General features: G+C 51.8%; 1 protein-coding gene across 1 annotated transcript in view; it reads right to left on the reverse strand.

The window, feature by feature from the left end:
* LOC128799744 (transcription factor HIVEP3-like) overlaps positions 1–26,336 on the reverse strand; it is a 73,463-nt gene that overhangs the window by 41,801 nt on the left and 5,326 nt on the right. The window contains 2 exon segments of the mRNA XM_053964375.1: positions 15,983–16,128; positions 20,264–25,941. Of these exon segments, the coding sequence (XP_053820350.1) occupies positions 15,983–16,128; positions 20,264–25,378 (5,261 nt within the window). The 5' untranslated portion in view covers positions 25,379–25,941.

The following is a 26,336-nucleotide window of genomic DNA, read 5'->3' on the forward strand; positions in this document are numbered from 1 at the left end:
CAGAAACACCTGAATTTCCAAAAAACCAGACGCCAGGTGAGCATCCCCAGGAGAGTTTGCCAAGACCCTGCCCTTACTCTGCTCCTCTTCCTGTTTAAAAACCTTGGAATTCTTCAGTCATATCTCAACAGCAGCAAGAGCAGCTTATCATCTTATTATTATTTTTTTTTATCTTTTTTGGTTTTTTTTGAGGCTCTACAGAGCAAGAAACCCTCGGTTCCAGCTGGGCTGGATTCATATTTTCAACACAAACACAGGAATTCCTCCCTAAAGAAGGAGTCTGCACCCCCTCGGTTCTGTGGGACTCCCTGAGCAGCAGCAGCTCCTGCAGGGCTGGGAAATGCCTTTAAACACCTGCAGTGAGAGATCACAGCTCTCCCACTGCTCCAGCCTGGAGAAACCGAGCTGGGCTGGCGGCTGATCCCAAAATCTGGGACTGAGGCTGGCTGCAGGTTTGGGGGGAATCTGCCTGCAGGTCTTCCCGGGGGAGCTCCTCCTCAAAAAAAGGACTGAAACTAAAAAGTAGGTAGAAAATCTTCACCATAAAAAAAAAAAAAAAAAACAAAAAAAAAAAAAAAAAAACCAAAAAACAGCAACAACAACAACAACAACAACAAAAAACAGAACCAAAAAAAAAAAAAACCAAAACCAAAACAAACCGAAAAAAACCTGAATAGTTTTTAAATAGTGAAAAGCAACTTGGGATATTAAAAAAAAAAAAAGATCTGCAGTCCTGCGTCCAAGTTGGATCCTTGCCTCCAGCTATTCCCTGGATTTCTGGAGCAGCAGCAGCCTCTGCCCAGCTCCCTCTGCCCCTGTTGTTCTTCACTCCGTGTGCTCCTGGCACATCCCAGAGCCTCTGGAACCTCTCCAAGGCCAGCAGTGTCCCAGGAGGAGCAGTGATCCTTCCTTCCTTCCTGGAGTCCGTCCTTCTTTGTTTCCTTCCTTCCCTTCCCTTCCTTTCCCTTCCCTTTCCTTCCTGTTCCTGGAATTTTCCTTTCCCTCCTTCCTTCCATCCAGCGCCTCCCTGGGCCGGGCAGCCCAAGGATGAAATCCTCAACCTGCAGAGCTCCAGTTCCACCAGGACAGAGCTCACAGCTGCTTCCCCTTCCAGCTACAACCTGGGAGCGAGTGGAAGATCCTCCTGTCCCAGTGCTCCCAGTGCCACTGCTGGGTTCTGTGCCAGTCCCCACAGCAGGGTGGGCTGTGTGCTCCCTGCCAAACTCCGCAGAACAGGAAAACTTCTCCAGCAGTGAAATCTCAAACTGGGATGGGGGATGGCCGTGACATTCCCATTCTCTGGACACAGAGACACAATTCTGTCTCTCAGGAGAAGCACAGAGGGAAGAAGAGAAAACAATCTTTATCTCTGTTCCTTTGTTTTCCCCACGTGGAATGTGGTGTGGAGATTGTTCACCTGCAGTGATTGCTGGGCTGGATTCTGGTGAAGGTTGTTTGGGGTCAGTGACCAGTGGGATCCAGCTGTGCTGGGCTCTCAGCAGAGTCACAGTTTGAGTTAGTTAGAGAGGTGAGTAAGAAGTAATGTAGAATAGGATAGTATCTCTTTAAATAGCATATTAATGTAATATAGTATAGTTTTAATAAAGCTGTCCTTCAGCCTCCTGCTCTGGAGCCAGACATCAGCATTTCTTCCCTGAGTCTGCTGCATTTTTTACTATAGATGACTTTATTCCCACTCTCAGGAGTCCCTCTCTAGGTGGATCCCTGGTCAGTGGGTGGATTTTATAGGAAATACACACCCAAATTAATTTTTAAAAACATAATTTAGCCACATTTTACTCTCAGACCTTTATCATTTCCATCATTCCCAAGAATTCCACATCCCATCTGCCATCCCCAGGACTCTCTGGTAGTCGATACTAAACAGAACTGAAAACCAACTACATTGACAATATTAAAAGAAAAAAAAACCAACAAAACAAAAGCCGACAAAAACAATGACAACAACAAAAATCAAAATCCAAAAAAAACCAAACAAACAGGAATCAAATCACACACACAAAAAAAAAAAACCCAAACTCAAAACTAAAAAGACACCAAACAGGAATCAGATCAACATCAGCCTTGCAGAGAGAGCTGTCTCCCCAAAACAATGCTTTCATCATTAGAAAGTGACAGAAAAGGCAGTCCCAGCAGGCAGCTCAGAATGACATTCCCAGAGTCATCTTCCTGCCCCATTCCCAGAGTCATCTTCCTGCCCCATTCCCAGGGGAGCACGGATGGAGTGTCAGGTGCTGGGCCCTGGCTCTGCCTGTTTGCACATCAGGTTCCTAAGGGATTCCACGGGCTTGGAATCCACCAGAGGCCTCCCAGAAATCCCATCCTGTGGGAAATTTGTAGAAAGCTCTCAATGTTTTAAAAAAATAAATGTTTTTAAAACGCCTCTCAGTTGCCCCATCCCTGGGTCAGAAAAGGGATTAATCCAACAGCATCCCTGCCCAGGAGAGGCTGCCTGGCTGTGCAGATGTTAAGAACTGCCTAATCCTGAGTCAATCTGATAAAAAACCTTTGCCTGCTCTGATTTTGCATGGATGAAGTGCAAGCCCCGGAGGCTGGAGCTCTGCCAGCAGCCCATGAATGCTCTGCTCACAGGCACAGCTCATTATTGCAGACATTTGGCCCCTGTCACCCCGTGGCTCCGAGTCAGGCGTTGTGTCATGCCTGGGAATCTGGGATGAGGAAGGACAGCCTAGGTGATCAGGGATTTGCTGCAGGACTTCACACAGATTCTCCTACGTTTTCATTTTCAACCCCCTGACAAAGGAAAGCATCTAAAACCGCAGGGAAGTGTTGATTCCTAGGGAAATGTTGATTCCTAGGGAACTGAGGGCAGGTGCCCCCGTGGAAAAGCAAACAAAAAACCACCAGGAGTGTTTTAAGCTGGTACCTGCATCCAGCCATTCCTGGGAGTTTGGCATTTCCCCATCCCAAGGTCAGCTCTGACCCTCAGCCTTTTTTCCCTCCTCTGCTGGCAGCAACTTGAGCCATTTTTCTCTCATTTCTGAGCCATTTTCCTCTCCATTCCATTCCCCCCTCTTTGTTGTGAGAGCTCAGAGCTTCCAGCCTGTCCCTCACCTGCTGGATAATTGCAGCTCTTCCCTTCTGACCAATTTCTGCCTCTCTCCATCCCTGTCCAGCGGCCAAAATTGTCTGTCTCATCAAATCCTGCTCCTTTCCACCCAAATCCCCTCACCTGTGGGCCCAAGGCTCTGTGAAATGCTCCTGCCTGTTCCTTCAGCTGCTCTTGAACAGCTGAATTTGCTCACATTTGCTCCCAGCTCATGACATTTCCTCCCTGCCCACAGCCCTGCAGACCTGGAACACCCACGGGCATTTCCCAGCCTGAATGTTCTCTGCTCATGTGGGTTTCTAATTCACTTCTATTGAAACTAAATTCATTTGGTTTATATCTTGTATTTTAAAATGGTATAAAAGTCATATCAGCACAGAGGTTCCATCCTCAGACTCTACCCCAAGTTGCCCTTCTCCCCCTCCCAGACCCCAAAAACCTCAGCCTCACTACAGGGAATGACCCTGAGTTGTGCACTCAGGGTTTCATAGCAAATCCCCGACCCCAAAACGAGATGAAATTACACAAAAGTTCAGGAAAAAGGCAGCACCTGCAGAGCTGTGTCCAGTTCTGGCCCCTCAGTTTGGGAAGGAGGGGTCCAGAGGAGGCAATGAGGCTGGAGAGGGGCTGGGAACACAAACCCTGTGAGGAAGGGCTGAGGGAGCTGGGGGTGCTCAGCCTGGAGAAAAAGAGACTCAGGGCTGACCTCAGCACTCTCTGCAGCTCCTGAAAGGTGGCTGTGCCCAGCTCTTGGCCCAGCTCTTGGGCTCTTTCTCCAGGAGCCGACAGAACCAGAGCACACAGCCTCAGCTGCCCCAAGGGAAATACAGGTTGGGTAGCAGGAAAAAGCTTTTCATGGCAAGAGTGATAAAGTTCTGGAATGGCTGCCCGGGGAGGTGGTGGAGTCCCCATCCCTGGGTGTGTTTAAAACAAGCCTGGATGTGGCACTGGGGGCCAGGGTTTAGCTGAGGGGTTGGGGCTGGGTTGGACTCGATGGTCTGGAAGGTCTCTTCCAACCCAGGGATTCTGTGATTCTGTGAATTCTGTGATTCTGTGAATTCCATGAAAGCTCCAGACTTGGGCATGGTCTAACCAGCCCCAAGGAGAGCCAGGAAGTCTAAAAATGCAACACCACACCTGCCATTCTTGATTTGCCCCCATTTTTGCCAAGGAATGACTGAGACAGCTGCAGGACCACTGGTCTCTGGCAAGGCATGGAGGAGATTCCCAAGCAGGGCAGTGCTCCCTTTCTCCCTCGTTGCTCCCTGAATTCACCTTTGCCCTGCAGAAGAAAGGGAAATCCTGCTTTGAACACCCCAGTTTTGTGCCCACCTCAGAGCAGGAGCTGCTCCTCTTTACCCACCTGGGCTGATGCTTGCATCTACCACGTCTTACAGGCAAATAAATTGCTTGGAAAAATGCAATAATGAGTAGATTTTGATTCCTTTAGTGCTCAGTGTGGCACTGGGGCACCATTCACTCCCCACAGGTGTACCCAGCCAGGTACCCCAGGCACCTGTGAGAGGCAGCAGAGGCATTTTCCTGCTTGATTCCATTTGTTAAGTCTTGATTGGAGCTGGGAACAAACAGGAATTCTTGTCAGAGAGAAAATAAAACCCGTGGTGAGTGGAGTAAGATGCTGGGAAAACCCCTGGGGATGCTGGGCTCACAGGAAGAGCATCCTCCTCTTCCTCCTCCTCCTCCTCCTTCTCCCCCACCAGGGACCACGGGGGAATCCCAGGGCTTGGATGCTCACAGGGTTCTTAGGGGGAAGGAAATCCGTGCAGAAACTTGAGCATCCCACACGAGGTCAGGCAGGAAGCTGCAGACAACAGTTTTGAATAATTGGCTGTGGGAAATGAGCACCCACGAGGACGGGTCAGGGAACGGGGCTGGCTGCGACGGCAGAAAAAAAATGAGGAAAAATAACGAAGGAAACCAGGCAACAACCTGGGCTGAATCACAGAATCACAGAATCACAATGAGGTTGGAAGAGACCTCTAAGATCATCAAGTCCAACCCATGCCCTAACACCTCAACCAGACTATAGCACCAAGTGCCATGTCCAGTCTTTTTAAACACATCCAGAGATGGTGATTCCACCACCTCCCTGGGAAGACAATTCCAGAACTTTATATTCTTTCAGTGAATTTTTTTTTTCCTAATATCCAACCTGTACCTCCCCTGATGCAGCCTGAGGCTGTGTCCTCTTGTTCTGTCAGTGCTGCCCGGTGGAAGAGACTGACCCCACCTGTCTGCACCTCCCTTCAGGGAGTTGTGGAGAGCAACGAGGTCACCTCTGAGCCTGCTCTTCTCCAGGCTGAACAACCCCAGCTCCTTCAAACGTTCCTCACAGGGTTCGTGCTCCCAGCCCCTCTCCAGCCTCGTTGCCTCCTCTGGACACGCTCAAGCATCTCAGTCCTCTGAGTTTGTTTGATTTCCTGGGAAAACAGGAATAAACTGCAGAATGAACCCACTTTGTCAAGTGAGGTGTCCAGGTCAGGAAACATCACCAATTCCCAGCGAGGAATATTCCGATATTTTAAAGCTGAGGAGTTTGTGCGTCCCCTCACACACCAGGGAACGGGAGGATGGGGAGGAGAAGGGTTTATCCAAGAGTCCTGGTGAGTCAGGAGCCCCAGTCCCAGTTCCAGCACTCCGGGAGCTGCTGCCGAGGCCGGGGAACAGCTTGTGCAGGAACTCTGGGCACAAACCCAGCTGCTGTGCCAGGAGAGGCAGGGGGGGACATCCTGAAATCCCAAAGCTTGGCCAGGCCCCGGCACCCAAAGCAGGAACAGCCCAAGCCTGGAAAATCCTTTCTCGTCCAGCCAAGGGCTGGGATGGAGCTGGGAAGGGGGACTGTGCTTATGTGTCGCACTACGACACGGAATGACTCACGTATTCACTCAAGATGCAAAAGAAGGAAAAGGAAGCAAAAGGAGGGAACTTTATTTCTGACTTTGCAATATATAGAATTCTAAAAGTGCCAGTGGATTGGGGGATGAAATTGCCACCTCTCCAACACTGGTCAAACCAACAGTCCATCAACTCTCTCCTCCCGCAAAGAAGAATGCAAAACAATCATTATTTACACGATCATGCGCGAGAACTCCAGTGAAATATGTAAACATCAGAAGGCATAGAAAACGTTTAAAAGAACTTTAAAACTTTCAAAGGAGCAGGGCGACACTCGTGGACTCAAACATGCAGGGTTTAATGGGGTTTGGGGGGTTTAGTGGGGTTTTGAAGGGGTTTAATGGGGTTTTGGGGGGTTTAATGGGGTTTGGAGGGGTTTAATGGGGTTTGGAGGGGTTTAATGGGGTTTGGGGGGTTTAATGGGGTTTGGAGGGGTTTAATGGGGTTTTGGGGGGTTTAATGGGGTTTGGAAGGGTTTAATGGGGTTTGGGGGGTTTAATGGGGTTTGGAGGGGTTTAATGGGGTTTTGGGGGGTTTTATGGGGGTTCGGGTGGTTTTATGGGGTTTGGAGGGGTTTAATGGGGGTTTGTCTCTAAGGAGACACCAAAGGAAGAAGGCTGGATGTGGGTGATGCTGAGTTGCTCTGCACAGACCCTTCAGGTCCGTTCCCAAAGGCACCAACCCACAGGTTATTGCCCTAAAAGCAAGGAAAACACCAAGCTCCAAGCCCGGAGCTCTGACAGCATTCCCTGCCCCAGGCATGGGGATGAGATGACCTTTAGGGCTCCTCCCACCCCAAACCAGTCTGGACTCCGTGTTTGTAACATCTGGGGTCGTGCCTGAAGCTCCAGCTGCGGTTCCACAACCCAGAGCTGCTCCCGACAGAAATTAACCCCCTGATTTAAAGTGAATAACCTGAGGTTGTTTCTGTATTATGGAAAACTTATTCAGGAAAAAAAAAAAACCAACCTATGTATATATATAATTATATATTATATTATATATTACATATAATATATTATATATAATATATAATATATAATATATATATATATAATATATAATATATAATATATAATATATATATATATATATATATAATATATATTATATATATTATATATATATATATATTATATATTATATATTATATATTATATATTATATTATGTATTGTATATTACATATTATACAATAATATTTGTTAACAATATATAAGTGTATAATATATATTCATTATCATATCTATAATAATTAAAATATAATAGAATGTAATATGATTGAATATAAATAATATAATATAATATAATATAATATAATATAATATAATATAATATAATATAATATAATATAATATATAATTATGTAATATATAATTATAATATACAATAATTAGAATGGACACTAATTATAATATTATATTATATCTTTTATCTTATTTTTCTTCTAATTTGATTTTTTTTGTCCTTATAGAAAATTTCTTCTCCAGGATCTCCTGGCGGGCAGGCCTGGCTGCTGAGGGGCGGCTCTGGCAGGGATGGTGCTGCAGCCACCCCACAGCTTCTCTCTGCCAGCTCTGGCACACAGCCCCAGGCCAGGCCGGGTGGATGGGGCTTGGAGCACCCTGGGGGATGGGATGAGGTGGGATTTCAGTCCCTTCGATCCCAAACCAGGCTGGGATCCCATTGAGAGCACCCTGGGCTATGGGAGGAGGTGGGATTTCAGTCCCTTCGATCCCAAACCAGGCTGGGATCCCATTGAGAGCACCCTGGGCTATGGGAGGAGATGGGATTTCCGACCCTCCCACCCCACACCAGGCTGGGGTCCCATGAGAACATCCTGGGGGATGGGATGAGATGGGATTTCAATCCTTTCGATCCCACACCAGGCTGAGGCCCCATTGAGACCACCCTGGGCTATGGGATGAGATAGGATTTCCATCCTTCCCACCCCACAGCAGGCTGGGGATGGATGAGAACATCCTGAGGGATGGGATGAGATGGGATTTCAGTCCTATCCACCCCACAGCAGGCTGGGGATGGATGAGAGCATCCTGAGCTATGGGATGAGATGGGATTCCCAACCCTCCTACCCCACACCAGGCTGGGGATGGATGAGAACATCCTGAGCTATGGGATGAGATGGGATTCCCAACCCTCCTACCCCACACCAGGCTGGGGATGGATGAGAACATCCTGAGGGATGGGATGAGATGGGATTTCCATCCCTCCCACCCCACACCAGGCTGGGGATGGATGAGAACATCCTGAGGGATGGGATAAGATGGGATTTCAGTCCTATCCACCCCACACCAGGCTGGGGTCCCATGAGAGCACGCTGCACCCCGCTGAGTGGCCAAGCTCAGGGCCCAGCAAGCGACACCTTTGCTTTGCTGCTCCTGCTCTGACTCTACAGTTAAATTTCTGCCTTTCCTCCTCTTCCCAGTGCTGTTCCCACCCTCTCTCTCCATCCAAGAAAAGATTTCCTGAACAAACCAGTGGAAAAAATTGATTTTTCGCTTTGACTGTTCCCCAAGTTACCAGGGAAAACATTTTCTTTTTAACCAAACCAAAAATTAACAAGAAAAATCCAAATTTTCATGAAGACGCTTTATGGGGAGAAAGAAAAAAAAAAAACAAAAACATTTTCTTTCTGTGGAATTGAAGTTTTTTGTCATATTGGCTTTTAAGTATATTTTAATGCAAGAATATAATGATTTCCAACGCAAAAAGCACAGATTCCTTTCATTTTCCAAATATTTTTCTCTCCTTGCTGTTTTTCTCTCTTCTTATTAAGGAATGCATTTTTCAAACAGCTGAGCTGCATCTTAAACAATTCTTCCTTTCATTTTGCCAGCATTGGGAAAATTTAAAAATCCCTCCTTCCTTAAATTGCCATGCTGTGTTTTGTCTCCTTTGGATTAGGTTTTTAAGTTGAAAAAGTGGGAGTTTTGTGCTATCCAGAAAAAAAAAAAAATAGTGTAAAGATGCTGAACCTTAGGTTCTTTTAGGAGAATCATGGAATACCCAGAGTGGGGCGGGATCCAGAGGGATCATTGATCCAGCTCCTGGACCCCAACAACCCCACCCTGGGCACCCCTGGAGCGCTGTCCAAGTTTCTCACCCATCCTTCATGTCCCCCATCCCTCACTCTCAGAGAATCATGGAATGTGCTGAGCTGGAAGGGACCCACAGGGATGATCAATCCCAAATCCAAACCCTGCCCAGACCCCACAACAATCCCACCGTGGGCATCCCGAGCTGGAATATCCACAGGGATCATTGATCCAGCTCCTGGACCCCCACCAACCCCACCCTGGGCATCCCTGGAGCTCTGGCAGCCTCGGGGCCGTGTCCATTCCCTGGGCAGCCTGGGCAGTGCCAGCACCCTCTGGGGGAAGAACCTTGCCCTGAGCTCCAGCCTGAGCTGCCCTGGCCCAGCTCCAGAAGCTTTCCTTGGCACCCAGGATAGATCCTGGTGAGTGGGAGCATCACAACCCTTCAGGCTACACCCAAACCCCATGGAAAACCCAGCAGAGAACCAAATTCTGGGAGGGAGATGGGGCCTGGTGCCTCTGGAGGGGATTGTGGAGAGCTGCCAGCAGCTTTTGCTCAGCAGAGCTCAGCCCAGTCCAGGGTTTGCTCTCCCTTCTTCCCAGCGTCCCACCACGAGGGGGTTAATGGTGTTCGGGGCTGATGGGTAACGGGGCTGTCCCTGGGGGGCTCAGAGGGATATGAACCCCCCCTCTGCACTGCTGGTGAAGTCCTCCTGGCTGAAAAACAACCAAAAATTCCACACATAAACCCCACTTTTTAATTAAAATATCCTTTATGAAGGCAGCATAAACTCCAGTGCACAGGATGATGCTTGAGGCTTTAAACTGGCGTTGCAGGGAGAGCTTGGCACACCCGGGATGGGATTTCGTGGGGGGCAGCCCTGCCCGTGGAGGGGGTTGGGATGAGATGGGCTTTAAGGTCCCTTCCAAACCAACCCAAAGCACGCCGTGATCCCGTGATTCTGAGACTCCCAGGAGGGCTCAGCAGTGCCTGCTCAGCACTTCCCAGCACAGGGGAAATCCAGCAGCCAGAACCCCAGGAGATGCTCCAGTGGACGCTGAGTGGTCAGTCTGGCACCAGCAGCCTCGTGGAAAAGTCTGAGCACCAATTTCTCCTGGCCATGCAAAGTAAACAGACTCAGGAAAACCCCTTTCACTCAAAAACGTAAATTACAGGAATTGTTTGCTTATATCTAGGAATGGAGCAAAATATTCAGGCTGGGAGAGCTGGGGGTGCTCCCCTGGAGAGGAGAAGGCTCCAGGGAGAGCTCAGAGCCCCTGCAGGGCCTGAAGGGGCTCCAGGAGAGCTGCAGAGGGACTGGGGACAAGGCCTGCAGGGACAGGAGCCAGGGAATGGCTCCCAGTGCCAGAGGGCAGGGCTGGATGGGATCTTGGGAATTGGGAATTGTTCCCTGGCAGGGTGGGGAGGGGCTGGGCTGGAATTGCCAGAGCAGCTGGGGCTGCCCCTGGATCCCTGGCAGTGTCCAAGGCCAGGCTGGACACTGGGGCTGGGAGCACCTGGCACAGTGGGAGGTGTCCCTGCCAGGGCAGGGGTGGTTGGGATTTAAGTTCCCTCCCAAACAAACCGTTCCAGGATCCTGTGATTCCTGGTTAAGCCCAGCCCTGCTCCACAGAGGTGTGTTCCCATTTCAGGCACTGCCCTGGGGCTCTGCCAGGTTTGCAGGTAAATCTGGGGCCTTTGTGCAGGGCTAGGACTCCAGGATCCTTGCGGTCCCTTCCTACCCTGGATAATCCCTGATTCCACATTTTATGTTAAATAAAGGAGCTGCCCTTGGCTGTCCCTGGTGCTCAGGGCAGCTGGAAGTGCCTCGGATTCCTCCTTCCCTGGTCCCCTCAAACCCTGCCTTTGGGACGAGCGACTCCTTCCAAAACAAACACGGAGAATTCTCAGAACTCATCTCAGCCGAGGAAATCCCCTCGCAGGGCTTGGGGTCACAGCTGGGGAACTCTGCTCGTTCAACACAGAGCCTTTGTCCGGGGAGCAGAGCCCGGCCGGGCTGTGCCAGGGGATTTCCACAGGTGCGCCCCGAGGGAGCTGCACTTCCCGGGCTGGCCAGGGGAGTGGGGTGACATCAGCCCCGAGAAGCCACCCCAGCTCCCACAGCAAAGAACTGGGAGGAGAGGGGGGCAGGGAGGCTCAGAGCAGCTCGTGGGTAAGCCCAGGTGGGGCTTTTCTCCTTATTCATCCACTGATTAGCGGTCATGTTCAAATCTGATAAATCAGCACCATTTTCTCCGTTTTCCTTCAATCAGAAGAAAATCTTTTGCTGTTGAGGCTGAGGGAGGCAGATTTAGGGTTCTGTGGTGTTCCTGGGTGCCTAAAACCCCAAAAGAGGGAAGGGGAGAGGAGGGGAGAGGAGAGGAGAGGAGAGGAGAGGAGAGGAGAGGAGAGAGGAGAGGAGAGGAGAGGAGAGGAGAGGAGAGGAGAGGAGAGGAGAGGAGAGGAGAGGAGAGGAGAGGAGAGGAGAGGAGAGGAGAGGAGAGGAGAGGAGAGGAGAGGAGAGGAGAGGAGAGGAGGGGAGGGGAGGGGAGGGGAGGGGAGGGGAGGGGAGGGGAGGGGAGGGGAGGGGAGGGAAGGGAAGGGAAGGGAAGGGAAGGGAAGGGAAGGGAAGGGAAGGGAAGGGAAGGGAAGGGAAGGGAAGGGAAGGAAGGGAAGGGAAGGGAAGGGAAGGGAAGGAAGGGAAGGGAAGGGAAGGGAAGGGAAGGGAAGGGAAGGGAAGGAAGGGAAGGGAAGGGAAGGGAAGGGAAGGGAAGGGAAGGGAAGGGAAGGGAAGGGAAGGGAAGGGAAGGGAAGGGAAGGGAAGGGAAGGGAAGGGAAGGGAAGGGAAGGGAAGGGAAGGGAAGGGAAGGGAAGGGAAGGGAAGGGAAGGGAAGGGCTCCATGGCAGCTCCAGCCCTCAGCCCTGGGGCTCACCAGGGAAGGTGAAGTCCAGCCTCAGGCACACCCCCAATCATTCAGGAAGGGGCTGCACCCAGGCTCGAGGGAGATGAGGGTTCAGGACCCCAATTCAGGACCCCAGTTCAGGAGGTCCCATGGCCGGGCACCTCCACCTCTGTCACATTTTGGTGACGACAAAGAGGGAAGAGTTTGGATTCCTCCGAACTGCAAAGCGGAGCAGCCTTTGGGGCACAGCTCCACTCTGAGCATCCATCTGAAGTGAAAAACAAGAGCCCTTCGTGTGGATGTGTGGTTTTTTTCCATGGGGTGGTGTAAAGGGAAGGTGCTTTTTAAGGTGGGAATGCCAGGATACTCAGATGTTTGTGCCTCCGATCATAACGTTACAGCCATAAGTGGTTTTTTTTTCCCTAAAGCAGTAAAGAAGGACCAGTTTTCCAAAGAGAAAATGTAGTTTTCACTGTACATGGCACTGCTTTGGGGACGTCAGTTAAGGTTTTTAGCTTTATATATCTTGGTACTGTTTTTCCCACTGGTTGTAAATAACTAATTAACTAAACCAACTAATTGTCCCTGTAACAGCACAGAGGGCTGGGCTGTGGATGGAGCATCCCCACCCGTCTGCTCTCAGGTTCCATCGTGGGAATGGCAGCAAGCAGGGAGCACGTCCCTGAGCAGACCCCGAGAGCAGCACAGACCCCACTCCCACACCAGGTCGATACCAGTCTCTGGTTCCATGATGTCAGATTGCAGAATGGGCACCCCAGGGGGGTGGTGAAGGTGACACCGAGCCACCAAGGAACCACAGCTCTTCTCCTGCGGCGCTGCTGGCCAGCCTGACCTTCAGAGATCATGTTCCCTGCTCCAGACCACCACAGCATCCCTCAGGACAAGCCCAGTGGATCTTTTGATTGGCTCCTTGAGGAGCTCAGGCATTGACCTGGCTGTTTAATGGTTCTCCCAAACACAACCCCAGGAGCCTGTGCAGCCTCCAGCCCGTCCTTGGGGTGTCAAATGACTCCAACGTCCCAGCCAAGGGCTGGGGCCATCTGCTCACGATGGGGATTGATCCAGCCTGACAGAATTCCACGATTACAAATAAAAAGCTGCGGCTGAAGTTACACGTGGAGTGACCTCAAGGCACTCAATTCCTCTCCAAGAGGAATTTGTTCTTCCAACAGAAAACTCCGTGGACCCCAGCCCCAGTTTAATGTGGAGAGGTTAAGGCAGGACCATGCACATCCCTCCTGAGGCTTCCAGGCACCAGAGAGGCTGCGAGGGTCTGCAGAGCCCCTTCCCATCAGGAGCCCGTGTTGGAAGGGCTGGGAACTCACCAGGAGCTGGAAACCTCCACAGCCAGCTCCTCCCGGGACCCCCGGGCCACATCCTGAGCTGGCACCACAAATCCTTCACACGGAGAGCGGGGAGGGAAGCACTGAGCCCCATACCCGGCACTACTGAGCCCCGATCCCAAAGCCAGGCTCAAGGAACCCCCAGGCTCAAGGAACCTGCAAGTGCTGGATCCAAACCCCTTCCCAGGGGGAAACAAAAGGAGGCATCCACTCCCAGAGCTGTGGAGGAGAAACCTCCAAGGGAGAGCAGGGGAGCCAAGCTGCCCCCAGCGCTCTGAGGGGGTTCATGAGTTCCTTCCTGACAAGTGGGAATGGCGAAAAGAAGAAATTTGGCTTTTTCTGGTCTTCCCTGAAAGCCAAGGAATAAAATTCCAGCTATGAGGCTGAAGAGCAGCAGGAGAAATCTCAGAGATGGTCCTGGAAGTGCTCTGAGGGGGAAAGTGATGGGACTGGGGAAGCCAGATGACTCTACAGAAGGAAAAGTGCTGAAGATGGCAGAAAAAGGCAAGAGCTCCAAGGAAATAAAAAATGAGGGGAAGAAGGAGCTAAAAGAGTTGACCTTTTGTGAATTTCTTATAATCTCACTCCTTGGCTGAGACAAAAAAGCGTGGGATGGATCCAAAAGCTTTGAAGCCAACTGCATCCCCTAGAAGGATGGGCCTGGCCAGCAGCATTCAGTGTGAAACCAATAAATAAGGGGCAAAATGAGTCAGGGAAGAAATTTTTATAGGGAAAAAGAGCAAAATAAGAGAGTGAAATAATGTCTTGAAAATGGCTGCACTCGGTGTAAAACATTTTCAAGAAATGGCCAGGAAAGGGAGTCTGATCCATTTGGGAGCTTGCAGAAGAGACCGGGCACCCTGTGGACTTATCTGCAGGAAAAGGTCCTGGCAGACACCTGGGAAGGAGGAGCAGGAAAAGGTCCTGGCTGCTGTGACACCAAAACCTTGTGGGAATGAGGCAGGGAGCACACGGAGCAGCCTGGGAGTACAGCCTGTCCTGCTGGCCCTGGGCACTGCCCTGACATCCAGACACGGAATTCAGGCATGGAATTCATTGCTGTGACCTCCTGGTGTGTCCCAGCCAGAGGGACACGGGCAGAGCCACAGGGAGTTTAAAATCAAACGCAGCACAGGTTCAGGATGGCTGGCACACTGCCTGGTGCTGGATGGCACAGAGCTTTGGTTTGTGTCTGCCATGCAGAAGGACACGGCCTGAGTGTGCCCAGCCCTCTGATCTCAGAGAATGGCAGCAAACAGGAAGAGCAATTAAAATTTTTTAAGAAATAAACAGCAGCATTAGACCCTGACAGCAGCACAGACCCCGCTGTCCCTTGGCTGTGCTGGGACTGGGGACAAAGCCACCCCTGTGTGAGCACAGCACGAGGGGTGCAGCACCGAGGGCCCCCCGAGCTGCTCTGAGAGGGGCAGGGGGATTTTCAGTCACGGTAATGCTGAGCTGCTTTAATCAGGGCCAGGAAGGAATGCAAGAGTCCCCCTGAGCAGCCACAGGGACCACCCAGTCCAGGGGAACTGAGGTTCCCATGGGACTGAAGGGAACAAAACCCATCCCAGTGGGTCCCAGGGGTCCCATCTGCTGCGGGAGGGTGACAGAGATTTACTGAGCCCATCAAATCTCTCATTCTGCTGCTCCTGAGTCGTGTCAGGCCACAGCCACGGCAGCGTTGGCCCTGTTTGGCTCTTTGCACCCCCCACTCCCTGCCCAGACCCGAGCTGGGCGCACAGAGCCCACAGCTGGGGCAGAGCTGAGTTCTCCTGACCAACAAGCAGCTCTCCTGTCCCAAAGCACTGATTTTCCCTCTTGCTTTGCTAGTTTGACCATCTGCTAGCAAGGTATTTTAAAATAAAAGCAAATTTCATCTGGTAACAGCAGAAAAACCACAAGCACAGCCTAATGAAAGCCTTTTTCTAACACACAGAAACCAAGACCACCCAACAGCAAGGGCAGAACTGATAAATCCTGCTGGAAATTGCTTGCACCAATTTGGCCTCCTCTGCAACACCCAGAAAGGATGGTCTTTAATTGCAACCCACACATTGCTTGTGAGCTATTTTTTTTTAATTTTTAAGAAATAAACAGCAGCATTAGACCAGTGCTGAATTCCTGAGGCACCCTCTGGATTACCTGGAGCCGAGGTTTAGGATACACATCAAATTAAGGCCTTGCATCCATTCTGGTTTGAGCTATTTCAGTTGGGTGGGATGGAAATCACATGAACAAAACGCTTCTTTTGTTCCCCACCCAAACCCCAGGCATCAGGAAAGACCTGCCCAGATCCTCCTCGGAATGGGAACAACCATCAGGAACATCATTTCCAGGAGAAGGCTCTGGAAAGATTGAGGAGATGCAGAGTGCACCTCTGTCACCTCAGAGACAGCTGCGAGATGGATTTGTGCTCTTCACTCAAACACCCGCTCAGAAAAGAGATCCAGGTGACTGCTGACTTCAAGACAGCTCAAAAATAGGAAATTTATGCACTCCAGATCTGGAGGGCTGAGTTTCATAACAGTGACTGTGGAAAATAAACTGAAATCCAGCTCCATTTGCTCACCTCCAGTGGCACCTTGCCATCATTGTAACAACTCGACACGAGTGTGAGACACAAGAAGAGAAATAAAACGAGACACTCACCCTCCTTCAAAGATCTTGATCCTCACCGGCTCCCCTCGCTTGGTCACAAGAGCCTCTTCTTCTGATTTTCCCCTTTTCTCCTCTTCCTTCTCAGCTCTAGTTATATCTTTTCGACCTTCATTAGAAAGGAGCGAAGGCAAATGAACCTATCTCCCCAAAAGAGCAAAACAATCCATGATTACAGACAGAATCACTGGCAGGCACACACAGAGCAAACAGCCCCAGCAGAGCCAGCGGCGTCCCCAGCGCCGCTCCTGACACCAGGGGCTGGAACTGGGGCACCCCCCTAACAAATGGGGCCCTGCTGCTGATTTGGGGCCCTGAGGGTTGTGGTGTTATTTACTGTGACCCCTGACAAGTTTTTTAATTGCCCCCTCCAGGTTATCCAGCCTTTGCCAACTGGAAAAATGAAGGATGAAGAGAAGTGTGGTGGCTGGGGTGACTCTGAGCATGTGGGGTCTCTGTTCCCAAATCTCTGTCCCTGGATAATCCTCTCTCTGCAATGCACATCTGAAAGGTCGGGAGAGGAGGCATCCGCAGAATTCGTGCACTGAACCTCCGGGTTTCCCCCACATTCGCACACATTCACACAAATTTGGATTTCAGCCACCCTAGCCTGACATAAATCAGCGCTCCTGGGTGATTTCCTTTCACTGCAACCCCGCTGCCAAGGGCGCAGCCCAGAGAAAGCCACAAAACCCACGGGAGAAAAGAATCCTCAACCTCCCCACATGTTCCCAGGGCCAAATCTGCTTTTTCACTGTTAAGTTGCCACTCGTTGAGGGGGTTTTGTGTCTAAACCTTGTCTAGACCAAGGTTTAAGTCATGCCCTGACACCTCACCTACACGATGCACATTGTTTGTTACAGGATGGACCTAAACATCAAAGCTGCCTCTGTGGGTGGGATGAGGGAGAGCTCCCCACACCTGGAATGAAATGTTGGGATGTCCTAAATCATGGGACAAACCCAGGGAGAGCTCCCCACACCTGGAATGAAATGTTGGGATGTTGCCCCTTAAATCCTAACTGGACAAACCCAGGAAGAGCTCCCTACGCCTGGAATGAAATGTTGGGATGTCCTAAATCATGGGACAAACCCAGGGAGAGCTCCCCACACCTGGAATGAAATGTTGGGATGTTGATCCCCTACAGCCCAACAGGACAAACCCAGGGATCTCCAGGGAAAGGGAAGCAGATGCCTTTCCCCCAGGTCACTTCTCACACAATCACTCTGACATTCAGCTGAATCCGTGTCCTGGATGAGGATCCTGGATCCATATCCTCACAGTATCTGTAATTGATGGAAACAGGCTGCAGGCAGCTGAGAGCAGTTTTTGGAGGGGTTTTGGCCTGCAGGCAGCCCCTGAAGCCTGAAGCAGAGCTGGTCACCCTTGGCTCTGGCTGGCAGGAGTGGCAGCTGCCCAGGTGACTCACCTGCCTCACCTCAGCCTTGTCTGTAGGGGGATGAATCACCCCAGTGGAGCCTCTTTGTCTCCCCTGGGTTTGGGGGAAGCCACAGAGTGAGCAGCTCCAACAGAGTCCTACAGAATCCAGTGGGATATAACCCAGCCCCCCCAGCTGCTGGAACTGCCATGGGATGCTCAGCAGGAGGAGGGATGGACTCGCTCAAAAGTTGCTTTGCAGAACTGGGGTCAAGCATTTCAAATTTGCCCAGGAATTTCAGGAGCTCAGCTCAGAGCGTTAAATGCAGCCAGGGCTGCTCTCTGTCCTTGGGGCCAGATCAGCCCCATGTCCACACCATCCACACACCCATCCTAGAAGCCTCCTGGGAATGGTCCCTGTGCTGTCCCATGTCCCTAAAAGTGCCAGGAATTTCATGACAAAAGGCCCAGAGCAAAACACTGCCAGGAACCATTTGAACCATTTAACAGCAGGAATGGTCTTGAGCTGGTGGCTGTGGGCATGGAGATGACAGTGAGGAAATCAGCAGCAGGAGACACTCAGAACCCTCAAAAATTAAACTTTTAGGGTTGTGACTTCACCTCCTGATAGGAGCTATGGGCTCAGAACACTGCTAGGGACAACCTTCCCAGGTTCACTGAGGAATACAAAACAATTGACTTGCTAGATGTAGCACGAGGTTTATTTATTGCAACTTTCGAAAGCACAAAAACATTGACAGATGAAAGGCACCAGAGAGCCAAAATCATACAGTCACTACTATCCCCTTTTACAATCTTGTTGGAATTTACAGAGAGTGCAAGCCCCAGTACAGTGTCACCAGCCATCCCTACATGCACGCTGGAGCCCGCAGCCACTCCAGAATTCCGGAATTATCTGCTCGGCAAATCCCACTGGAAATTTAAACCCCAAGCCAAGGACGGAGACAGCACGTACAGAACTACTGTTTGCTGCATGCATAACTGTACAAAACACCAGAGCTTTTTTACGTCTCCTGGGAGGCCGACTGACAACCTGGAGTTACATAAAGGAGGGAATCTCGAAGGGAAGGAGCCAGAGCAGGGTTAGCTGAGGGTTGGACTCCAACCCTGGAGTGATGCTACTGCTGCTGCACGTCCTGGCAGCCGCTGCTTCCCCACCCGTGTTTTAAACCCTGCACGGAGGATTTCACTCCCACTGATCACAAATTAGTGCTGTGCTTGGCAAGAATTCGATTTATCTCGGCTGCAGCTCTCAGGGGTTCTGCCAGCCACGCGGGGAGGAGGGCTGGGTTTAGGATCCGCTCTTTCCCAGGTGAACCGGGCAGGGTGAACTCTTCCTAACCCTAACCTGAACCTGCACCACCAGGCAGCTTGGAGGGGTTGGTTGAGGGGGTTTAGGAGGCTTTGGGGGAAATGCATGCAGTGAAATGTGGGTTTGGATGAGTGAGGGCTGAACCATTCCTGTTTAACCTCTCCCCTCAGGGCGGGAGGGTCTGGTACCTCTGGACACACACTGGGTGTGGGTTTTAGCACCATGGCAAAGAGCAGGGCCCAGGGCAGCACAGGCACTTCCTTTAGGGATTGAAATCGAGGATGCTATGGCACCACTCAGATAAAACCCTTGGAAAAAATAGTGCATAAATCTCAGCGTGGTTATTGCACTGCTCAGGCAATTATCTGCCCCTGTGTCCCTAGAAATCTGTCTCTTGGATTTCTGCAGGAGAGTGATGGAAATGCTGAATAGAAATAAAGATTTATTGAATCAAAGCGATTCTACTGTGTATTTAAGACATATTTATAAGCAGCAGCTGCAGCAGCGATTATGATAAATTTAATATTCAGAGTTCATTTCATGACACAGAAATAAAATGAATAATCCATCAATATAAATTGACTTGAGATGAATATCAAATTGCAAAATCTTTAGAGCGATTCTGTTTGCTAATCTACATGAACATGATCTGGATTAAAGGGATCTGTTTGGTTCAGCACTAAGCAGGAAGGGTAAAGTCTGGCTTTAAAATGAGATACATAAAATTAGGCAGCTCACAGGAGGGTCTTAAAGACTTCTGTGCCCATGTGGGCAATGCCTTGGGGGAGCTCTGCCCCTGGGAAGCCACTGTGACATCCTAACTGTAAAACCAGGCATAAAATATCCTTAAGTACCTGGAAAAGCAGGTGGACAGCTATGGACCAAACGGACCAAACCACAGGGGTGTTAAACACAACGCGTCTGACCCGCTGAGGCACTTTTATAAATGCCACTGTCAGCCTTTGTGCTTCTTCAGGGGCCTAAATACACTTCCAAATCTCCCTTTAATATTTTTTAAATACTTTTAAGCATGCCTCTCCATGTTCATTAATGTGAGCTGAGCAGATGCACAACCAGACAGAATCCCATTTCCCCAAGGTAATTATTTTTTTTTTTTTTTTTCATTTCTAACATGCAAAATGTAGGGAATAATAACAGCGTTTAAACAAAAAAGCCAAAAAAAAAAAACCCAAACCAAACCAAAAAGCTGTAAAGCTGTTTGAAATATCAAGACAAATGCAAATGAAGTCTAATCCTTTGTGCTGGAGCAGTGATGGTTCGGGGGGTGGTGGTGGTGGTGGAGATTCCTACTTTTTGGGTTACAAAGCAAGTAGGAACTAGAGAACATAAACCTGGCCTCAGAGCAGGCTCTCCTGCCTCCCGGGATGGGGTTTCAATGGCGTTTGGGTTCTTCACTCTAAGAGCTTCACCGAGAACAGGCGCTTCCCAAAGCGCCAGCGGGACGAGTAAACCCCAACCAAGCTCAGCACAGCCACGCCCCGGCCCTCAGCCCCCTCTACCCACGCATCCAAATGGATCAGGAGAAAGAGATAGGATTGCATTACCTCGGTCATTTTGGGCTTCCTGGAGCTGGCCGGGACCAGCCTGCCCGCCTCAGGCCGCGGAGCGGTGGCCATGGTGTAGGTCTCCTTGCTCACCTTCTGCTTGGACCTCAGCAGGGCCAGGGCTGCCTTGGTGGACACCCCAGGCAGGTTGGGGTTGTAGAGGCTGATGCACCAGCTGGCGTACACCGAGGAGCGGCCGTCCGCTTGCTGGGTGTGATTTGGCTTTATGTAGTTTAAATAGCACCAACTGACATTAGTGGTTGTGTGGAGACTGGGGAACTGCAGGACCTTCTTGGTGTCTGTGCCTTCCCGAGCCTTCCCCGCGCTGGCGGCGCCCTCGGGCACGGGGGCAGTGCTGGCAGGGGTTGGTGGAGGCTGCTCCACCGGTTCTTTGGAGTCTTCCTTCTTCACGGGCTGCAGAGGCTCCTGGCTGGGGAACTGTTTGCCAGCTGGCTGCTCGTACTCCTGCAGTGCCTCAAAGCTCGGGGAAGCCGACCGGGACACTGCCTGCTGGGAACTGCTCGGGGTTTCCTTTGGCTCTGACTGCTCCACGGACACGTTGGGTGGTGTCTCAACCTCCACCCTGTCTTGGCTTTCTGCAAGGAAGTGAGATTTATCCTGCTTTTTCCCTTCCTCTATTGCACTGGGTGGCTTCACCACTTCCAGCTTATCTTCTGCTTCAGACACTTCCTCCTCCTTCACTCTCTTCTGCTGCTGTGTCTCCATCGTCAGCTCCAGGCTGCCAGCTGGGGACAGCATCCTTTTGCTCCCCCCAACTGTGGAGGGGCCCCCTTCCAGGCCGAGGACGCTGTCTGAGGGGCAGGTGAGGGGCATGTAGCCCTTTCTCTCTGGTAAAGGCAGGGGCACTCTCAGGTATGGGCTCTGGAAAAGGCTTCTCTGCTCCTCTGTGATCATCTGGGCCAGGTCAAAACCCAGCCCGTGGACATCAGCGCTGCACACCAGGGCGCCCTTGGGCTGGCGGTCATCGAATTTGGGGAGGACGATGGTGGAGGAGCTGCACTGGGACTGCGTGACCAGGATCTGGGAGAGCGTGGTGTACATGGCGCTGCCGTAGGAGGGCATGTTGGTCTGGATGCGAACGGGGACAACCAGGGACACCATGGGCTCTGTCCGGGTGGGGACAACGAGCTGGGTCACGGTGACAGACAGCGCTGGACTCGCTGTGCAGGTCAGAGGGTGCAACCTGCTGTCCGAGTCGTAATCCGTGCACGGGGACAGGCTGGAGCTTCCTGCTGCCGAGAACAAACTGGATTTGATCTGTGGCAAATGTCCACCAGCATCACCTGGCAAGTGGAGGGCAAACTGAGACTGGAGAGGCAGGAAAAAGGCTGAGGGGATCGGGGAGGAGCCAGGGTAGTGCACGGGCAGGAATGAAGGGTGCCTGAAGGACACCTCGGCGGGGTGAGACATCAAGGGAGGAGCGATGTGGAGCGGGCCCGGGTGGATCAGCGTTTGCGGGAGGGGCAGCGGCGGGGTCTGGAATATGGAGGGAGGGATCTGAGGCATGGAGAACTGGGCAGAGAGGATGTCGGACATGGTGTGCGCAGCGAAGAGCTCTGCAGACTGCCCCGGCTGCGGCAGGAGGTGCTGGTAGGGGAATATGGAAACCTGAGGGGCCATGAAGTGCTTCTCGTGCAGCGTCAGCTGTGGCACGGGGTGGTGGAACACCTGCAGAGCCTCTGTGTATGGCGGGCTGTAGGATGGCTCGGGGCTGTCCTTTGGCTGGCTCTTGTCACTCGGGTAGGTGCCGTGAGAGGGCAAAGGGGAGGACGTGGTCGGCTGATGGGGCAAACTCGTGGCAGGAGATTTACTTGAAGAAGGAGCTGGATCCTCCGTGTCCGGCCAGCCCAGCGGGGCCGGGTCTGGCTCGTGCTCGGGGTGCCTGGTGAGGGACGCCTGCCGCACCAGAAAGCATTTCCTCCTCTCCTGGGAGGCCGAGGAGGTGGAGGGGCCGGGGGTGGAGGCAGGGGTGGACGACAAGCTCCCGTAGTCGAAGGATTTGCTGCGAGTCTCTGACATCTGGGAAGGGTGGGACACGTTGGGAGTCTGCTCGGAAGCAGATCTCCGCATTTCCCTGGAATGGTGATGGTGGCTGGGGACCATCAGCATATGGGAGCCAACGCTGGGAGGTTTTGGGTGGGATTCGGAGGGCTGGCTACTCGACTCTGGCTTGGTGTGGTCATCCCGGTCAAAGGAGACGGAGTGGCTGGAGCCGTGGGATAGGCTGCTCTCCTGACTGGGGCTCCGGGTGAGAGAGACGGACTCAAAGCTGGACTCCCCGGAGGACTGGGCCATTTCTGCCAGCCGGAGCCGCTTCTTCTTGGGTGGGAGTTTCTCCGCAGGGAGCTGCGAAAGAGTCTGGCTCCTCTGCGGCCACTGGAATTCCTCGGTTTTCTCTGGCTCCTTCGGAGGAGGTTCTGGCTCTGTTTCTGGTCTGTCCGGCTCTTCCGTGACCAGAATCTCAGGGACCTGGATGTTGGGCTGGCGGACCAGCCTGGGCTGCAGGGAATGAGGGGGGCGGCTGTGCTGGGGCGTGGGCTGAGATGGGAACTGGGACAGGGGCTTGTCCTCTTCCAAGCTGCTGGGCTGCTCGATGGAGTCTGACTTCTCAAAGGAGCTCGTGTGCTGGATGACAGAGATCTCCTTGGAGGTTGTTCTCCTCTCCTTGCCCTCCGCGCTCGAAGCTGGTTTGGTGTTCCTGGAATGGAAGCTGGCACTGGCCTCGGAAGGTGCGGATTTTCCCGAGTCTGCTGGTGACTTCATGGATTCACGGGTCAGGTTTAGAGCCACCTCAGACGAGGCCAGGTTTGCAAACTGAGTGCCTGGGCCGGTGCTGGAGGAGGGGGTGTCAGACACTTCGAAAGCTGGAGGCTCCTCGTCGTCCCCGAGGCTCTTCTCCTTCCGCCTCTTCCGCAGCGGGGTGAGCTCCAAGGTGCTGCCCAGCTTGTAATGCATCATCTGGGGCCACACGTCGGGATCCGCCGCGCTCTTCTCCGCCTCTGAGGAGGTGTGGGACGTGGCAGAGCGGGGCTTGGAGAGCTGCAGTTCTGAGCAGTAGTACTTCTTGTGGGCCTCGTAGTTGTCCCTTTTCTTGTAGCGAGCGCCGCACACGTTACACTCGTACATGAACCCTTTTGCCTTCGGGCCCTTGCGGGACTTTTTGGTAAGATCGCTTTCCTTGGTTTCAGGTTCCTCGGGAGGTTTGGGAACACTTTCTTTGCTGGCAGAGCCGACCTCCTCCGAGGTGTATTCCACTCCCAAGGGTAGCTCGATAGCTGGTTGGCGTTTTAGCATTCGAGGGTGGGAGGAAAACGCTTGGCTGCGGCTTAAGACTTCCGGCTCCATGATGTGATCATCGAATGAGTAACTACCTCTAAAGGTGTGTGGGGAGCTTATAGTGCATGCAGCAGAAGGCATTGAGTGGCTTCTTAGGAGAGGCACTGTCTCTGTGGCACTGTGGGATTGCTGAAGTGACAACAATGATTGTTCGGGCTTCATTTTTTCACCGTGGGACGCCAACACTTTCGCTGCATCCAGCTGGCTGCTGGAACCAGACTTGATATCGAACTGAAACGGTTCTCTGTACGCACCGGACTTTGGGGATTCAATGCTGCTACGCCTTGATAGGGAGCTTCTTCTGGGCTTCACACTGTCGATTTCACTGGTATCCACGACAGCTTCGTTAATGGTAATTAGCTTAGTGATGTGTTCGATCACCTGTGTTCTAGGCACAGACAGTGGGACCATGCTGGGCTTCTCGTCGCCAGACAGGTGTGGGAACCCCTGGGTTGTGTTTGCAGCCAGCGCCGCCGTCCTCTGCCCAATCCTCCCACACTTCCCAAAGATGATCTCGGCGTAAGATTTGGCGTTGGTGTTGGGAGGGCTGATCTGCTGCTCCGCGCTCTCGGATCTGGAGAAGTACCCGGACTCCGTGCTGCCTTTGCTGCCAGGGCTCAGGAACGCCTGCTCGTCGATCACCTTCTTGCGCTCGCTCAGGCGCAGCGCCAGCTTCTGCTTGATGGTGTGGGTGTCCTCGGACTTATGGCTCAGGGCATGCTCTGATGATGGCTCCACGAACTGGGAGCTGTCCTCGAGGGACTGGGACATGCTGGAATGGGACAACGAGCAGCGGTCGTGGCTGGAGCCTTGGCTCCCTGTGCTCAGCAGGCTGCTGGAGAGCAGGGTGTGCTTCTGCCTGGGCGACAGCTCCACGGCGTGACCCGACATCGCTGCCGTCTCCTCCTCCGAGTCCGTGCTTTCCCCTTCTGTCGGCTCCTCGAAGTCCTCCCCACCGATCCGCTCCATCTCCAGGCTCGATGGGTACATCTCTGCTCCGATCCCTGAGGCCAGCCCAGCTTTAATCCGGTGAGCATGGGACTTCCTGTGTTTGTACAAATTGCTCTTCGTCTTGAAGGAGAAGCCGCATGGAATGCAAGGGTAGGGCCTCTCCCCGGTGTGGGACCTGATATGTTTCTGGAGCACGCTGGGCTTGGCGCAGGGCCTGCTGCAGTACTGGCAGATGTACTTGCCCGGCTTCTGGGGCTTCTTCTCCTTCTTGTGCACCTCCTCAGCTTGCTTCAGGGACACCTGGGCGGGGCGGGGGATGAAGACCTTCTGCACGGCCGGCATGTCCTCTGTGGGAATGATGGGCGGCTGGGACGGGAGGAGCTGGCCGTGGTGGGCGTGCAGCCCGGGGGACGGGAAGGAGCCAGAGGGCCCTGGCCTGACCGGATCAACTAGCTGCCATGTGGGACCTTCCAGGACATGCTCCGGCTTCCCCGGGGACATAAATGCTGGTGCCAGTGCGTGCTGCTGAAGCTGCGGGACGTGGGCGGGGTGGTCAAAGGAGGAGGGCTTGGGTTGTTTCTGGTGGCCGGGCTTCTCCTGAGGCTCCTCTCGCGGAACGGGCAAAGAGCCGGAAAAGTGCTGCTGCGAGATGATATCTCGGAGAGGGGTTCCTTGGGAAGGAGCAGAGCTGCCCTGGTACGTAGCTGGGGATGAAATACTGCCTTGGAAAGCCTCTCCTTTGGGAAGCCTCTTTCTTGGACTTTCCTCAGCCTTTTTTGTGCTCTTCTGGCTTTGTTCAGGATCCATGACCTTAAAAGGGTCTTTGAATGCTATTTCGGGAAGGTTTTGGCAGGCTTCATTTATGAATAATAAAGGTCTCCTCTGTAGATTCCCTGTTTTGCCTGCATTTGCTACGAAGCTGGAGCCACCAGGAGATGGTTGTTGATTTAAGATTTTACTAAAGTGTCACTAGTTGCTATTTGATTCAAAAAAAAAAACGTTTCAAGGTCAATAAAGTTCACATTGGTAACACATGACAAACTACTTCAAAGAGAGAAAACTTTCCAAAACTTTCAGTCCAAATATTTTCCTTGTGAACTTGGTTAAGGCTTTAAACCTTGCCATTTTATTTCAGTTGACAGTGGCAAGCCTTCAAAGTCAAGATGCAACCCACAATGTGTCTCTTGTTTGTTATGCAAACCTTTGAAAACTTGAGACTTTAGTGCTCATCTCAGAAAGATCCTTTTTATTTTTTTTCTCTCTCTCTCTCCTGTGCAAGGAAAATAACACTGAACGGTGGATGTCCCCCTGTGTCTTCCTTCTGTTCCACTTTGGAGTTCAAAAGCCTTGGAAAAGTATTTCCCACATTTCTGTAATTACATCCAAAAGAAAAACAGACAAAAAAAAACTACTTTAGCTTTTGTGTGTAAGTAATTAACCGCTGCTCATTCTTGGGGGGGGGGGGGGGGTAACAGTAAATATTTTGTACACAAATAATTCAGAGCAACTCATTGAATGTCTGCCTAAACCTAAACATAAATTGCACTCAGGCAAACCTCAGGGACTCGGTTTAATGCTCACAAAACCTGGCTCTGAGGCAGCAAACAAAGACAGGAACTTGAAACAGAGACAGTTTGGAAAAATGAATTAAAACGCTTTCAAACTCGAGTTCCTCTTAATCTCCTGCAAACATTTAGGGGTTTAAAGTTTTTATAATTGTATTTCCCTTCCAACTGACTGACTCCAAAGCTCTGCCTCACACCTC

The sequence above is a fragment of the Vidua chalybeata genome, chromosome 25 (assembly GCF_026979565.1).
Source record: "Vidua chalybeata isolate OUT-0048 chromosome 25, bVidCha1 merged haplotype, whole genome shotgun sequence".
NCBI classification, from domain to species: domain Eukaryota; kingdom Metazoa; phylum Chordata; class Aves; order Passeriformes; family Viduidae; genus Vidua; species Vidua chalybeata.